At 47.5% G+C, this 17,317-nt stretch overlaps 1 protein-coding gene across 1 annotated transcript in view; it reads right to left on the bottom strand.

Annotated features, from left to right (window-relative positions):
* The window catches only part of CHRNG (cholinergic receptor nicotinic gamma subunit), a 28,864-nt gene extending 14,954 nt beyond the window's left edge, over positions 1-13,910 (bottom strand). The window contains exons 1-6 of the mRNA XM_081911130.1: positions 13,817-13,910; positions 8,892-9,031; positions 6,456-6,500; positions 6,019-6,128; positions 3,274-3,429; positions 1,898-1,995 (exon numbers count right to left, since the gene is read on the bottom strand). Coding sequence (XP_081767256.1) covers positions 1,898-1,995; positions 3,274-3,429; positions 6,019-6,128; positions 6,456-6,500; positions 8,892-9,031; positions 13,817-13,859 — 592 coding nt within the window. The 5' untranslated portion in view covers positions 13,860-13,910. The remainder of the gene's footprint in view (positions 1-1,897; positions 1,996-3,273; positions 3,430-6,018; positions 6,129-6,455; positions 6,501-8,891; positions 9,032-13,816) is intronic.
* Between the last annotated feature and the right edge of the window lie 3,407 nt (positions 13,911-17,317).

Genomic DNA, 17,317 nt, shown 5'->3' with positions numbered 1-17,317 from the left:
GTGATTTTGGAAATTCCGCCTGGACGCTATTTCCGGCAGATGAATCCTGGATATGTCCAGGAAAACCCGGACATAAGGCAGCCCTAATTTATGTTGACCGCAGTCAAACCCCTTATGGTTGGTATGTGGCTTAGGGTAATATTATCCTACGGCAATTTTAAAATATCCCCCAAAGCAGTATTTATACATCTTAATATTTTCCTCCAGAAATTTGCAAGCGTCAGATACTGCATAAGCATGTTTCAAAGAAGCATTTCCTTATTATGTGCAGCATGTTGTTGTAGATCATCCCTTTCTGTGCAGGTGTAGTAGAGTCCAATGAATTCTAAATATTACTTTTTGCTGTATAATGCATAATTCATAATCTAACGACACATTAGCTACCAAAGTTAAAAACATTGTCCTACTGACTGGGTGAGATACGAACCTCCAGTTCTTTATTCCATCTGTTTCTCATGTTTGGTATGTCGAATTGATTATACGAAATGCCCTGACTTACACCTCATGGACAGAGCTTAGATGGCCCTCAGGTTCTCTTCCAATTCTACACTTCCATGACTCCATGGTTTATAGTTAAACAGTTTCCCTGCTAAATCGTTTCGCCCACTCAGAACGACTCGACTGCCCTGCCCTGCAAGAGCAAGGGAGCATCCAAATCATGGGTTGGCAAACTAAGGCCCAGGGGCCGGATCTGGCCCAATCCTTCTAAATCCGGCCCGCAGACCGTCCAGGAATCAGTGTGTTTTTATATGAGTAGAATGTGTGCTTTTATTTAAAATGCATCTCTGGGTTATTTGTGGGGCATAGGAATTCGTTCATTTTTTCTTCTTCAAAATATAGTCCTGCCCCCCACAAGGTCTGAGGGGCAATGGACCGGCCCCCTGCTGAAAAGGTTTGCTGACCCCGATCTAAATGATGCTTCGCCTTTGTGGTATCTGTGCCAAAAATGCTATTGTTTTCCAAATCCTCCTAATGCCCTCAGGATTTTAGGCAGCCTTGTCATTTCCTAAAGAGTGGTGCCAGGTGGAGGGAGGGAGAGAGAGAGAGAGATTTATCCCTTGAACATTTTCTAACATTAGAAATCAGGGGAGTCTGCCAGCAAAGCTGGCAGGCAGTAGGATCAGGACCAGAAAAAAAAGATGTGCTTCTTCTTTATTTAACTCGTGGAATTCACTGCAGGTACGAACGGTTGCTTAGAAAGCCTTAAAAAATAACTTGACACTGTAAAAGGTAAAGGTACCCCTGCCCGTACGGGCCAGTCGTGTCCGACTCCAGGGTTGCGTGCTCATCTCACTTAAGAGGCTGGGAGGCAGCAATGTCCGAAGACACTTCCGGGTCACGTGGCCAGCGTGACGAAGTTGCAGCTGGCGAGCCAGCACCAGTGCCGCACACGGAAACGCCATTTACCTTCCCGCTATAAAGCGGTACCTATTTATCTACTTGCACTTAGGGGTGCTTTCAAACTGCTAGGTGGGCAGGAGCTGGGACCGAACGACGGGAGCTCACCCCGCTGCGGGGATTTGAACCGCCGACCTTATGATCAGCAAGTCCTAGGTGTTGAGGTTTTACCCACAGCGCCACCCATGTCCCTAAACTTGACACTGAGGATATATCTATCAGTTACTATTAAATGGAGCCTCCATGTTAAGGGGCAATTTAACTGTAAATATCAAATGATGGGAAGAAACGACACGTGAAGGGTGTCCCTTTTCCTTGGAGACTTTGCAGGTTTCGCAGAGGCATGGGACTCACTGCTGCAGGAAACTGGAGGCTGAATTAACCAACGCAATGCAACAAGACAAGTCTTACGCTTTTTGATGTTCTTATAAGGATTTGGACAGCATCATTACCTCCTTGCACCCGTTGTCCCCCTCGGCTTGCATGCAGGTGGGGTTACCTGTGAAAGCTTCGGGGTCAATAAAGATCCATTCTATTGTCTGCTCATCTTCGACGGTCAACAGCAGGTTGATTTCACGGGCATTGTAGGTCTGTGACCTTAAACATAAAATCACCCAGTGAGGCCGAATCAAGTAAGGTTTTCTCCTGCTGCTCCAGAGGGTAGGAGCCGAACCAATTACTAAAAAAGGAGATTCCCACTAAACACTAAGAGGAACCTTCTGATGGTAAGAGCTGTTCAACAGTGGAATGGATTCCTTTGGAAAGTAGAGGACTCTCTTTCACTGAGTGTTTTCAACTAGAAGTTGGATTGCCATTGGTCAAGGATTCTTTAGCCACGATTCCTGCCTGAGATCGCCTGCCAGGCCTTCTATGACACCAGCGCAATTCAGCCAATCACTTCCAGAGGCCTCTAGGCCAGAGCAGAATCCCTTACTGCGCTACAATATACAGATAACCAAGGTTCATCAGATCCGAGTCCTAGGTAACCATGGTTCACATCTGGTGGGGTTGTTGGAAGGCCAGACCTTACCAGCATATTGCGATTTCAGCTGTAAATGAAATAGTTGGACTGAGGTAGACCAATGATCCCTCTTTATGCCTTTTGAGCAATGGGAATGATCAAAGGATACAGAAGAATTTCCACACTCAAGTGTTGGATATTTTCAGCTCTAGCAAGAAGGACCTAGAAGGGTGGCCGTAAACTGAATAAGGAAGAATTAGTTAGCGCTTTATGGGAGCAGGTGGCAATTGTTAAATTGATATTATTCATGTTAAAGAAATATGAAAATTTTAGAGAAATGTTAGACTGTTGGGAACCGGTTGTGTGAGATAAAAAGAGAGAACTTTAGGTATCAGGTTACATGCTAATATAAGTAAATGTACGAACAGATAAAATGATTATTTAAAATACCTGTTTATCCTCTCATTATCATGTATATTGTTTCGGTGTATGTTTTATAATGCATATAGGTATTTTCTAAAGTAATTCGAGTGTATAGGGCTGCATACTTTGAATTTATGCAACTGTTTAGAAGTAGGGAGCTAACAATCAAACGGCAGATACATTTCGTTAAATAAGTAAACACAAACAAATATATGTTGGCATATGAAAAATTAATTTTAAAAATATGATATAAAGGCAGAAAGAAAATGTGCCCACAGTTAGAAATGAATATATATTATTAGTCCCCTTCAGGCATTAAAATTTCCAACATAAGTAGCATTTTCTTTTTTGGGGGGGTAGGAACATGAATGAGCAAGATAAGTCCCCCTTCATCTACTGCCTTCCTCTCCACCCTCACTGAGACACCCCCTCCACCCTCTAAATCACGCAGGGAACTGCCACGGGTGCAGGAGGCTCCAACTAGTACTCACTGGAACACCATGGAGCAGTTTTGCCAGTCAAAGGGGAAGAAAGTGACCACAATGGGGCAGACGCTGCGGTAGATGGCCGGGGGGAGCCAGGAGATGCTGCCGTCGGGGGACACCAGGACGTTGACGTACAACGCAACCTCAAACACCCCGTCGATGCTGAGGGGAACAAGGGGAGGAATAATAATATAATAATAATAATTTATTATTTATACCATGCCCATCTGGCTGGGCTTCCCCAGCCACTCTGGGCGGCTTCCAAAAATATATATTAAAATACTGTAATAATTCATCAAACATTAAAAGCTCCCCTAAACAGGGCTGCCTTCAGATGTCTTCTAAAAGTCTGGTAGTTGTTGTTCTCTTTGACATCTGTTGGGAGGGCGTTCTACAGGGAGGGCACCACCACTGAGAAGGGCCTCTGCCTGGTTTCCTGTAACCACTTCTTGTAGGGAGTGAACCACCAGAAGGCCCTCAGAGCTGGACCACAGTGTCTGGACTGATTGATGGGGGTGGAGATGCTCCTTCAGGTATACTGGGCCAAGGCTGTTTGGGGCTTTAAAGGTCAGCACCAACACTTTGAATTGTGCTCGGAAACGTACTGGGAGCCAATGTAGGTCTTTCAAGACTGGTGTTATGTTGTCCCGGCGGCCACTCCCAGTCACCAGTCTAGCTGCCGCATTCTGGATTAATTGCAGTTTCCGGGTCACCTTCAAAGGTAGCCCCACGTAGAGCGTGTTGCAGTAGTCCAAGCGTGAGATAACTAGAGCATGCACCACTCTGGCGAGACAGTCCGCGGGGAGGTAGGGTCTTAGCCTGCGTACCAGGTGGAGCTGGTAGACAGCTGCCCTGGACACAGAGTTAACCTGCGTCTCCATGGACAGCTGTGAGTCCAAAATGACTCCCAGGCTGCGCACCTGGTCCTTCAGGGGCACAGTTACCCCATTCAGGACCAGGGAATCCTCCACACCTGCCCGCCTCCTGTCCCCCAAAAACAGTACTTCTGTCTTGTGAGGATTCAACCTTCAATCTGTTAGCTGCCATCCATCCTCCAACCGCTTCCAGGAAGAGGTCAGGAGAGCCAGGATCCCTTTCCCCTCCCTCTTGCAGCAGAGCTCGCCCGCCGTTTGGGACCCAAAGGCTGCAGTGAAGGTTGGTCACCCCTAAGAGGGATGCTTAGCAGATGTGGGCATGGTCAACACAAGCACATTCAGGCAGGAAGGCAGGCACACATAGAAGACTCTCCTCTCCTGCCCCAGCACTGCTATGGAGCGAGGAAACACTCCCCCCCCCCCGCTCTGCACCTGCGCTGAGATAGGAGGAGATGCTCCTCTTGTACTCTAGCATTGCTAAAGAAAAACAGTGTTTTCATCTTCTCCATACCAGCGCTGAGATAGGAGATGTTCCTCTTCGGCCCCAGTGCTGCTGTGGGGAGGCTACTCGGCATATTTTTTCCTTCCCTATCCTAGCGCTGGTCTCAGAGGAGAGCAGCCTCACCTCCTAGCTAAGAGCTGCCACAGAGTGGGAAAATAGGGGGGGGGGAGCCCTCTCCTTAAAGAGCCTCTTCTGCCCTCTTCTATGGGGCTTTTACAAGAAAGCATTGTGATTCCTTTCTGTTTCCTGGCTCTCTAAGACTATTTAAGATCCTTTGGGCAGTCTATAGTCAAATAAATGGGGTTGTCTCTGATCTCAGCACTAAGTGCCACAGCGCTAAGATCAGAGATAAGATTATCTCCAGTCATAGTTGTGTGGTGCTTAGTGCCAAGATCAGCATACTTAGATAAGATGTGACAGCTCTCTGCACCTAATGTCGTATGGCATCTGCCTGGTAACAGACAGGTGGGCTTAAGGTAAAGGTAAAGGGACCCCTCACCGTTAGGTCTAGTCGTGGCTGACTCTGGGGTTGCGGTGCTTATCTGGCTTTATTGGCCGAGGGAGCCGGCGTACAGCTTCCAGGTCATGTGGCCAGCAGGACTAAGCCGCTTCTGGCAAACCAGAGCAGCACAAGCAAACGCTGTTTACCTTCCCGCCAGAACGGTACCTATTTATCTACTTGCACTTTGACGTGCTTTCGAACCGCTAGGTTGGTCTAATGTCATATGGCATCTGCTTGGTAACAGACAGGTGGGCATAGTTTTCCCCAAAAGCCCTTGTGGGCCAAATCCAGATGTTTTCGGGACCTAAAATACCCTCAAGAGCTGGAGGTTCCCCACCAATATTATTAAAAGGATCTTCTATGATGAAGACATTGCTAACTTATATAATGCAATCTTAAATGCTGCTTGTAAGCTCTGTTTTAATTGTTCTTCCAGCTAATTAGTTCATGAGGGAGGGCTCAGTCGGTAGAGCCTGACACTCTTAATCTCAGGTTTGTGGGTTCAAGTCCCATGTTCGGCAAAAGATTCATGCATTGCCAGTGGTTGGACGAGAGGGTCCCTGTGGTCACTTCCAACTTTTCAATTTTACAATTCTTTGAACTAGAGAAAGACATGCCTCCTTCTGGGTGAAGGCTACTCTTTCCCCCAAAACTCAGCAATTTCTCTGGGAACTAATTTGTGGAAGGAACACAGGAAGATCCCACCAAGATCAAGTAAGCTCCCTGGCTACAAGGAGACATGCTAGGTCACATCTCCTATCTACAGAAGGGGAATCCCAAGTTCACCTGCAGCCAGCTGGCAGATGAGCTGGAGGAGGAAGAGGAGGAGGAGGAGGAAGAGGAGGAAGAGAACAACCATTTAGGATACTGACTTGTTCTCCAGGACAATGTCTGGCAGCCACACCATGGTGGAGGGGATTCGTAAACACTTGATGTTGTCGTAATCAGCCGCATCCCACTGCAGGCGGTAATCGTGCCATTTCTGCCAACAAAGAAATCAGTTAATCACACTGGCCGGCCTGGTGAATATTTCGCAATGGAACATGCTACTGTCTTGAGGCTGACTTCCTTCCTGGTAAATTTGAATCCAGGGTAAATTTCAACTAGAGGCACAACTAGAGTTCCCAAACCCAGAATCCAGGATGCTAGGAAAATCATCAGTATCCCTGGATTTGTCTCCCACGCCCCACCCCCCAAAAAATTAAGTTACTAGCTGTTAAGACTTTCAGGGTAGGAAAGGCGGCGTTAAGGGGTCCATAATTTGCAACGCATAAAAGATAACAGGTGAAGCTCGGGCTGCTTTTCTTACCAGTTCTACCCAAACGTTGGTTGTGAGAGCTTCGTCCCTCTCATTCTGGAAAAAGAGAGAAGACAGAGTTAGAATGTAAGAGGAACCCTGTGGCTGGATCAGGTCCATCTAGTGCAGGATCCTGTTCTCCCCGTGGCCAGCCAGATGCCTGTGTGAAACCCACAACAGGATCTGAGCACAAGAGCCTTCTCTCCCTTTTAAAGTCATCTAGGTCGTGCCTTAGAGCCTTATCCTCCATGAATCCTCCTTTGAAAACCATCTAAGGCACTGTTTCCCAAACTTGGGTCTCCAGATGTTTTTGGACTACAGTTCCCATCATCCCTGACCGCTGGTCCTGCTAGCTAGGGATGATGGGCGTTGTAGTCCAAAAACAGCTGGAGACCCAAGTTAGGGACACACCGATCTAAGGTCTTATCCACACTTAACTTTTCATAGAATCATAGAATGCCCTGCTCTTTCCAGGCACAGGTCCATGCTTAAAAGTTCTATGATTGAGCACACTTGTTGTTTTTTTTGCTGCAGGAAAACCTGCTCTTTAATGCTAAATCGGAGCAAATGTTAATTCAGTTTTTCTGTCAATTGCCCTTTGCTCCGATTGAGCTTCAAAGAGCAGGTTTCCACAGAGAAAGCTCTGGAGGGGGAGGGGAATGATGCTCATACACAGAACTTTAAAGAGTGGGCCGTGCCTTGAAAGAGCGGAGAAAAGGTGAGTGTTGTTGCTGCTGCTCTTATTATGGTTATAGTAGCACCTCGGCTTACATAAGCCTCTGGTTACATAAACTTCACGTTACAAAAGTGGCAAACCCGGAAGTATCGGACCGGGTTTTGCCGCGTGCACATGCACAGAAGTGGTTTACCTCCCTGTGCGCATATGCAGAACAGTGATCCTCGGGTTGTGGAAACCTCAGGATCCGGCCGGACCTTCAGAACAGAGCGCATTCGCAACTCGAGGTACCAGTGTATTATATTTGTACCCTGCCCATCTAATTGGGTTGCTGCAGCCACTCTGGGCGGTTTTCAACAGATATATAGTGCTACCTCAGGTTAAGTACTTAATTCGTTCCGGAGGTCCGTTCTTAACCTGAAACTGTTCTTACCCTGAAGCACCACTTTAGCTGATGGGGCCTCCCGCTGCTGCCACACCCTCTCCGTGCGATTTCTGTTCTCATCCTGAAGCAAAGTTCTTAACCCGAGGTACTATTTCTGGGTTAGCGGAGTCTGTAACCTGAAGCGTATGTAACCTGAAGCATATGTAACCCAAGGTACCACTGTACAAACAGCATAAAACAAAAAAACTTCCTGATACTGGGCTGCCTTCAGATGTCTTCTAAAAGTTGTGTAGTTCTTTATCTCCTTGATATCCACAGGGAGGGCGTTCCACTAGGCCGGCGCCACTACCAAGAAGGCCCTGTGCCTGGTTCCTTGTAACCTCACTTCTCGTAATGAGGGAACCGCCAGAAGGCCCTCGGAGCTGGACCTCAGTGTCCAGGTTTAACGATGGAGGTGGAGACGCCCTCACAGTTGGACAACTGTAACATTGATCCAGTCTTGCTACAACTTACCCCGAACTTCTATAACCTACACCTTTTGACAGCAAACAGGGGGCTGTAGAGGCAGTCTCTGTCATCTTTGCATCCTGGCCTTTAGTGAAACTACTTCAGTGGAAATAAGCAGCAAGAGGTGGCTTCAAACCACCCTGTGACCCTCGGATGAAGGGCAGTATGTAAGTTTAATAAAATAAAATAAAATAAAATAAAATAAATAAGGGTGCCAGTTGGCTTGTACCCATGACGACATCCCAAAGGCACCGCCACTTTTGCGACTGTTTATAAACGTTTCCCTCCTTTCATTTTTGAAAACAAGGCTAAGGTTGAATGTACGAGCCGATAAATGTACATTGGGTGCTTTGAGCAATAAAAATGATGGAGAACATACTTAAAGCTAAAAGGAGAGGCGAGACTGGAGGCTGACGCTACATTCAGCTTGATATAATGTGTGTTCGCTGTGCAAGTCGGGAAGTCAGGCTCACATCAGGTGTGAAGAGCCTGCTGTGATTTTTTAAATGGTATATCTGTCTTGAGCCTTAAATCTCCACCTGCTATTGGAGCTTGCTGCAGATGCATTCGTGCTTCCTTTAGGAACTAGAACATGCAGCCTTGCTAGTGAGCAACAGAATTCTGAAATGTATATTTTAGGTATGAGATGTTAAGAAGGTAAGAAATGCCAAAATCCGGTATCTACCTCTCGCTTTCCATTCCCTTTGCAGTGCCCCCAAGAATCAGTCACATGCCCTAAATAGCCATCAATATCCCTCTCCTCCATGAATTTAATCTTTTAAAGCCATCACTGTGTCCTGTGGAAAGGAGTTCCATAGTTTAACTATATGTTGCATGGGGGAGAGAAAATAAAGCCTTTATTCCTTCCTTCCTTCCTCACCAGTGTGATGAGATTGGTGAGGGTTAGCTTGACCGAAACGTCAACAATGTCCCTCTCGTCCTTGGCTGGGCGGAATTTGCGGTCATAGTTGGCCATCAGGTCGTTGAGAAGCTTCTCCTCCTGGTTTCGGCTCAGGACCGCTGGAGAAAGACAATGAAGAAGGAACTCTTTGTTATGTACGGAGAGCCAAAGGTGCCTTGGAAAGCCACTTCCGCCCTTCGGAGGAGGTGGAGATGCGGGCTTCACGGCCCCCGCACGACTGGGGGGATTCCCGGCCGTGTCACCTCCTGGCCAGCCAATCAGCTGGCTCTGGGGGTGTGGCCTGCCTTATTTAAAGCAGGAGTGGCCGGGGATCTCCCTCTTTGCTGCTTACCAGCTCTTTTCCCGCCCTATAAGGTTTTCGTTCTTTGACCTTGCTATGGACCTTGGTTGGTCGCCGTTGAGGGGCCTGGTACGAATTTTTCCACTTGGCAAATTGGCACCAGCCACTTGGTTTCCGCCTACCTTGTAGCAAATCGTCACAACTTTCTGGGTATTGGCGGTTAGGCATTGGTATTGCACTGTAGATGGAAGAAGGGAAGTAACACCATCACCTGCCCTGCATATTGAAGGGTAGTCCAGTAAAGGATTCCGGGGGGCGTGGCCCTGTCTGAAGCCTAGGGAGGTGATGACCTAAGGCACGCCCCCTATCAGTGACCCCAGGGGAGTTCCTAGTTGATGTGCATCAGCAGGACTCCCCCTACTGCTGGGTAACCCTTACCGGACTTCTAGCAGACGGGCTGAAGTCGGATATAGTCGGTTAGGACCAATGCCTAAGCCGATACCGCTCATCACCTGTAACCAATAAAAGTTGTGGCCTTATTTAGCCCATTAACCTTAATAATTGTGTCATTATTTCCACTGGGGTGGGGGCAGGAACTCGCCACGCAAAAGGAGGGTTTCGAGGAAGCATTAGAAGGGAAGGAGGTGGCGTCACACAGGTGTTTGGGAAAGTGACTCCAGACAGGGGGAGCAGCAAGCAAGAAAGTGGGGGGGGGTCCTTGCAAGGGGGGCAGGAGGCCTGAGGATGGCGAAGCCTGAGGACAAAGACCCCGGGCAGAGATGTGTCAGGATATGAGAGCAGAGAAATAAAATGGGACAAGGGCCCTGGAGATAAGGAGAAGGAGCCTGTGCTGGATTTTGGTGTGGACAGAAAGACAGGTTAAGGAGGGGCGTCAGAGTAATGAGAGGAGTGAATGACAGCTAAATGATGGGTAGCTGTGAGGGGAACCAGGTGGGACAATGGGAGACTTGAGAGAGGAAGGTTATAGTGGTCAAGGCAAGAGAAGACCAGGTGTGGACCAGAGAGTTGACAAAGGGTGCAGGGCTGGCTGTGTGGCACACCCAGCTCTGCCTCCAACATCTCATGGCTGTTCCCCAACATCAGGCATCTACTGAATGTGGCGGCTGCCTCACTCGACCCAACGGTAGGGCCGGCTGTGAGAGTTCTGGGAATGAATTGTGTGCTGTTCAATTTCATCAAGAAACGTCTGAGGAGGAACAGAAGAATCTGAAAATTCTGGTTTCTCTCAGTTTCTCATTTTTCTAATTTCAGTTCTCCGCATTTCTTCATCAGCATTCTTTTTTAAAAAAACAACAACACCCCTAAACCATCACTTTAATGTAAATTCCTCCTAATATACACACTTCTGCATGTGATGTTACCTAATTATTGCATTGCAGGGATTGAATGATCCTTGGTACCCCTTTCAACTCTATAATTCAATTCAACTCTACAATTCAATTCATTTTTATTTATTTTTTGCAAATAATTTCCCATCACATAATGCATTTTTGGATGGTGATATACGTGTTGCCATGCACGCTTTACCCTGTTTAGTACATGCTTTTTTTTGTACATGTTGCTTCACTGGTGAATTGCATTGCAAAATTTGGAGAAGTGTGGATTCTGAAAGTTGCCCGTGTTTCAGTTTGAATCTTCTTTCAGAAAGTGCGGGTTAGATGGTAAAGGTAACGGGACCCCTGACCATTAGGTCCAGTTGTGGCCTACTCTGGGGTTGAGGCACTCATCTCGCTTTATTGGCCGAGGGAGCCGGCGTACAGCTTCCGGGTCAAGTGGCCAGCATGACTAAGCCGCTTCTGGCGAACCAGAGCAGCACACGGAAACGCCGTTTATCTTCCCGCCAGAGCGGTACCTATTTATCTACTTGCACTTTGACGTTCTTTCGAACTGCTAGGTTGGCAGGAGCAGGGACCGAGCAACGGCAGCTCACCCCATCGCGGGGATTTGAACTACCGACCTTCTGATCGGCAAGCCCTAGGTTCTGTGGTTTAACCCACAGCGCCACCCGCATGTCCGCGGGTTAGATGAGTTCACCTTTAAATGCAAAGCAAGTTGAATTTCTAGTGATAGGCAGACATCTCCCTTTTTACTTCCGCCACACCGAGCATACTTGCATACACCTTTATCACGTTCCACCTTTATCATCCCCCACCTCCCTAAGCAAAAAACCACCCCCTGCACAAATCCAAACTTACTCCCATCCCTGGGCAGAAAGGGAAACTTAATGAGGCAGGTGGAATGCATTCCATAAATAATAATGGATTAATTTTAAAGCCCCCTCAGCTCCGCCTGCCATCTATCCCTGTCTAGTCTAGTCCACAGATGGTTACCTTGCTAACTATTTTTTAATCCCGTACATTATCAAATTATTAGCCCACGATAACTGCCCAATAAAATCTAAAAGGGAAGTGTGTGGGAGAAGTGCTGGCAAATTGCCTTCATTAGGGTAATTGCAGCTGCCTACTGAGGTGTTTATAGAGCCAGGCAGGGTCGGGAGGGTGAGTGGGTGTCTCCAAGGGGAGACTGAACTTTGGAAAACTCTTAACGTGACTCTCGGCTGGCACCTGCCACCCCCAGGCTTGCTAATGGACATGGCCAGCAGCTGCTCTCCCTTAAGCAGGACTCTCCATCCACAATGACTTTGAGGAGGAAGGCAAACTTCACAGCCTTTCCTCAGAGGGGACTTGCTCCTACCTAGGATATTTTAGGGCCTGTTTATGCTGCAGCGGTTTAATAGTCATTCCCTTGCCATAATTGGATGGGACTCAGGAAGGGGCGAGAAAGACCTCCCTTTTATCAGGGTCTTGCAAGGGGAAATCCCAACTTTGGGACTTCAAAGCAACTCGCACCTCGTTCCATTGTGATGTCAGGTGGCTGATCAATAGGAAGCCCAAGTTTGGCCCAGTTAAGTCATCCCTCCTGAGATTTCCAGGATGGCGTTCTCTGGCTCCTTGCTCCCGAGTCTGGTCTTGCTGCCTTGCTCTGCTGTTCCTTGCCCAACCTCCCTGGGATCTGGACTCATGCCTTACTTAGTCTCTGGATCCTGCTTGGGCTTAGGCTGGTTCTCTGTTTGGATCGTGTTGCCTCTGCAACCCAGCCCTCGTAGGTGAGCACTTTGGTGGCAGGGCACCCCTGGAGCATGGCATTGCTGGGGGTTGGTCTAGATGACCCATGGGTCCCTTCCAGCTCTACAATTCCATGATTGTGTCGCTGAAAGAGAATACATCGCAGGACCTCATAAAAACTCATGCAGCGTCAGTGAGTCGGAGGACCAAGATAGAGGTGTGTGGCAGGAGGCAAACTTGTATGCTTGTTCACCTGTGTGTCTGCCCCATCCCTGTGTGGTTGTGCAGTGGGACCTGGAAGTCCAGGGTTCAAATTCCTACTCAGCCAGGAAGCTCACTGGATTGCCTTGAGACTCTGTGCCTAACCTACCACACAGGGTTGTTGTAAAGGTAACTCAGGCCAGGGAAGGCGGAGACAATATGATTTTATACTGTGTTTTTGTATAATGTTGGAAGCCACCCAGAGAGGCTGGGGCAACCTAGCTGGATGGGCAGAGTATACGTAATTAATTGTTATGTTATAAATAAATATTTGATCGTCTAAAAGTGCCATATAAATGCAATTTCGCGCTCTCTCTCTCTCTCTCTCTGTGTGTGTGTGTGTGTGTGTGTGTGTGTGTGTGTGTGGTAAAGGTAAAGGTAAAGGGACCCCTGACCATTAGGTCCAGTTGTGGATGACTCTGGGGTTGCGGCGCTCATCTCGCTTTATGGGCTGAGGGAGCCGGCGTACAGCTTCCGGGTCATGTGGCCAGCATGACTAAGCCGCTTCTGGCGAATCAGAGCAGTGCACGGAAACGCCGTTTACCTTCCCCCCGGAGAGGTACCTATTTATGTACTTGCACTTTTATGTGTTTTCGAACTGCTAGGTTGGCAGGAGCAGGGACCGAGCAACGGGAGCTCACCCCGTCGCAGGGATTCGAACCACCAACCTTCTGATCGGCAAGTCCTAGGCTCTGTGGCTTGCCCCACAGTGTGGTAGGAGCAGCTTAAAACTGAAAGGGACAAAGGTGTTGTAAATGCTCCTTAGGTGTCACTTAACCTGTTTTCCAGTTTCATATCTATCTATCTATCTAATCTCCAGAATCCATGAAATTTTGTGCCTAGCTCCCCACAATTGCATTGTGTCCATGACAAACCCCTCTGATATCCCATTTGTTTTACCCCGCAGAAAGAGGCTACAGAGGTGAGGACGGGGTCTGCCCATCCCTTGCTTGCCCATTAGGCAATAGCTCAGGGGCAGAGAATCCGCTTTGCATTAAGACGGTCCCCAGATCAGCCCCCACCTGCACTTCCAGGTTGAGCTGGGGCCGTCCCCTGCCTGAAACCATGGAGACCCACTGCCCAGCTGTGTAGACCATTCCCAACCATCTGACTGCCCATAAGAGTTTCCTGCTTTCGCATTTCATCTCAGTTCCAAGCAATTCCTCCCCTTTCCCGCTCCCAAGGAAAAGCTTCCGAGTTCCGTTTTAGCACATCAATCAGAGCCCAGGAGTTCCACCTGGACTGAGCCTCCTTACCTGTGAGGAAGGTGAAGGCGAGGACCAGGCTAGACCAACCCATGCCAGTGGCGCAGATCAGTCTTCCTTCCTAACCCCAAGCAGCAGTGTGTGTGTGTGTGTGTGTGTGTGTGTGTGTGGGAGGGTCTGGAGGGCTATTTTGAGCTGAAACCCACCTCTCCCATTCTCCTCCTCCCCCCTAACCCCCCACCCTCCTTTTCAGCCACTTGGCAGGCCAGCTGTCCCACGAGTGCTTGCATTGTCAGCTGTTTCCTTGATGGTGATGGACGACTGCCTTTGGAAAAACAGAGTGGAGAAGATGAGGCGGGGGGGCGGGGACTGGCTGTCCCTGCCAACCCCCTTGGGCATGCAAGCCGAACTGAGCCATTGAGCGCAGTCATATCTTCCCAATGGGGCTGGGGGAGAACTGCAGCAAGGAGACACTGCCAGGAACACGTCTGTGCCCAGGGCATTGTGTGATCAGAGAAGTGGTCAGGGCCCCTATTTATAGGAACAAAGAGGACGACCAGAAATTTCTGCCCACTTGAGATGGGCTTCATACCAAAAGATTGCAGTGAACAGAGGCTTGCCTATAAAGTAGAGGTGGGATGAGAGAAGACTTTTTTCTCCATAGATGATCAAAGAGAAGGACTTATACCTTGCATGATAGGAACTCCTCAGATTAGCTGAGGACACCTTCCACCCCATCTATTCTACCTGAGTATAAGGATGGAGGGAAAATTCAATTTTGTTCGCGTTTTAATGAGAAACTACCGGATGCAGGTGGCGCTGTGGGTTAAACCACAGAGCCTAGGGCTTGCTGATCAGAAGGTTGGCGTTTCAAATCCCCGCGACGGGGTGAGCTCCCGTTGCTCGCTCCCTGCTCCTGCCAAACTAGCAGTTTGAAAGCACATCAAAGTGCAAGTAGATAAATAGGTACCGCTCTGGCGGAAAGGTAAACGGCGTTTCCGTGCGCTGCTCTGGTTTCGCCAGAAGTGGCTTAGTCATGCTGGCCACATGACCCGGAAGCTGTACGCCGGCTCCCTCGGCCAATAAAGCGAGATGAGCGTTGCAACCCCAGAGTCGGCCACGACTGGACCTAATGGCCAGGGGTCCCTTTACCTTTACCTTTACCTGATTCAACCTTCTTGAAACACAAGCTATCCTTTGGAATTCACACATCTCTGGATTTTTGCAGAACGGTTCTCCAACCAAACAGTAGGTCGACAGGTGCATATACTAGGGAGAGATTTGCATAAAATGCATAGTAAGGTACAGAGAGGAGTTGTACCAGGGGAAATTGCTGCAGAAATGTAGAGGACTGAATTCAGGACTGGAAAGGGGACGGACGGACGGACGGACGGAATAAGGGGACTGAAATTGACAGATTCATCCATCCTTATCTGAGTGCCGTATTCTGCCAACAGGAGACACCGAGAAATGTGCTTGCCAGTTGTTTCGGTGTTTATCATTATTTAATTTCTGGGGAAAGCGCAGAGTAGAATTCAAACTTGCCTGGCATGTATTTGCTCAAGTTCTTTCTATTAGAAGCTTGGCCCCTAATCTTGGACATCTGGAGATCACGTTGGAGCTGCCTGATAGAAGCCACTCTGCATGTGTTCAGTGTGTGATAGAAGCAGCCTCGCTCTTCTGACCCTGGTGGCAAAAATACCAAATACCAAAAATAGGATTATTATTTTTTTTACCCCTGGGTGGGGGGGGGGAGGTCCCTGGAGGCTCTGCTAGGCCTCCTATAAACAGTACAGTCCTTCTTCCACCCTCCCGGCAACTTCTGATTTTGCCAGCAGCAGCCCCCCTGCTTGGTGTGGGGCCTGTTTTATATGCTTTTATAAAGCCATTTTATTGGCTTTAGGCTTTATTATTCTTTAAAGGTGCTTTAAAAAGGAAGAACAAGAAAGAAAGCATTGTATGCCTCTCAGGGAAAAAAATAATAAAGCGGTTTATAAATGCTTTTAAATAAATAAATTTTGTTTTTTAAATTCATTCTTTATTCGATTTTACAAAAATGAGTTTATAACAGTACCACTTATCCATAATACCTCCATAATACCTGTTACATTACAAGTGATATTAAAACCCTGCTGATGTTTAAATTTCTTCTCTATAAGTTTTATAATTGAGTTCAGTATCAGGAGTATATATGATGATAATTATAATAATCTTCTCGTATCTTATAGTGTGGTGGTTTGTTTGATTTTTCTGTTATTTGTTTGTTTGATTGTATGTTTGTTCACTTGTATGTACGTCTGTTTTTTCATAAATGTATTTATTTTAAATTAATAAAGATATATTTTTTTAAAAAAAATTAAAACCCTGCTAATGTTTTCATCTGCTTACAGTGGTCTCCTAAATAAATTATAAAAAAATTCCATTCCTTTTAAAAGTTTTTGTCCTCTTGGTTCCTGAGCTTTCCAGTCAGCTTTGCCATTTCGGCGTATCCGCCAGCTTAGTTTGCCGTTCCTCTCTGGTAGGGACTCTTTCTTCTTTCCAATTAAACAAATAAATTTGTATCATTTCTATCGAGAAGCTGAGGGGATCAGTGCGCGCAAACACAATGCGCCCCCCCCCCGACTGAGCCAGTGATGGTGTCACTGAAGGGAGCAGGAATCCTTCTCAGCTTGATGCCTTCATGCCTGCCCTTTAATCCCAGTCACTCCCAACGAGATCCTGGCCCACCCTCAGGCCACAGCTGTTGGTGGTCCACATTCCCGGAACCTCAGCTGCTTCCTGTGAAATGGGATCTGTGCCCCACAGAAAGGCACTTCCTCCGAGGCCATGTCTCCTTTGCCCACCGCAGCCTGACCCCCTAACCTCCTTTCTCCACACAACAGCTGGCAGCAGACGCGGCAGGGCCTGGGGGTTAAAAATAAGCCCCCAGACACGACTTGGCTCAGTCCAGAGGTCACTTCAGGAGGCCACTTCTGTTGCTTTGTGGCAACTTTGAGTCCCATTTTGGATGAAGATTCGGGGCGCACAGCGCAGAGTGAATTGAGGCTGTGATTTATTCTAGCCTAAGTATTTTTGTCATGAATGTTCATTTCAAGGTGGATGAGGGCAGGTGTAAATCTAATCAGCTTTTAATGAGCTTTGAGCAATCACCATTGTGCTTAACTGCTGCTGGAGAGTAGGAATCTCTCTTCCAACTCTCTCCCTCCAACAGTGTCGGGCCTTTTGTATGGTTATTTTTAATGCAATGCTTCCAAATGCACAAACCTCCATTTTGCCCGTTGTGAAATACGATCATCCCTGTCTGAATCTTCTGTCGGATTTGAAATTGCTTTTATATGTGGTAGTTTTGATTGTCTTATATGGAATTGTTTTAAATGCTTTTAAATATGCAATCGCAGCCATCGTTGCTTTTAAATATGCAATTGTAATTATTGTTAAATCGCTTTGAGACATGTTATTTAAATGAATAAATAACTGGCTGCGGAGGTTTGGTAGTGTTTTTCTTTTTGTTTGCTACAGTCAAATGGTGTCTAAATTTTGTTAAATGAAGCC

This window comes from Podarcis melisellensis (assembly GCF_964234715.1).
Source record: "Podarcis melisellensis genome assembly, chromosome: 5".
NCBI lineage: Eukaryota > Metazoa > Chordata > Lepidosauria > Squamata > Lacertidae > Podarcis > Podarcis melisellensis.
Note: the sequence above shows the minus strand (reverse complement) of the source record. Positions and strands in the feature narration are given on the sequence as shown.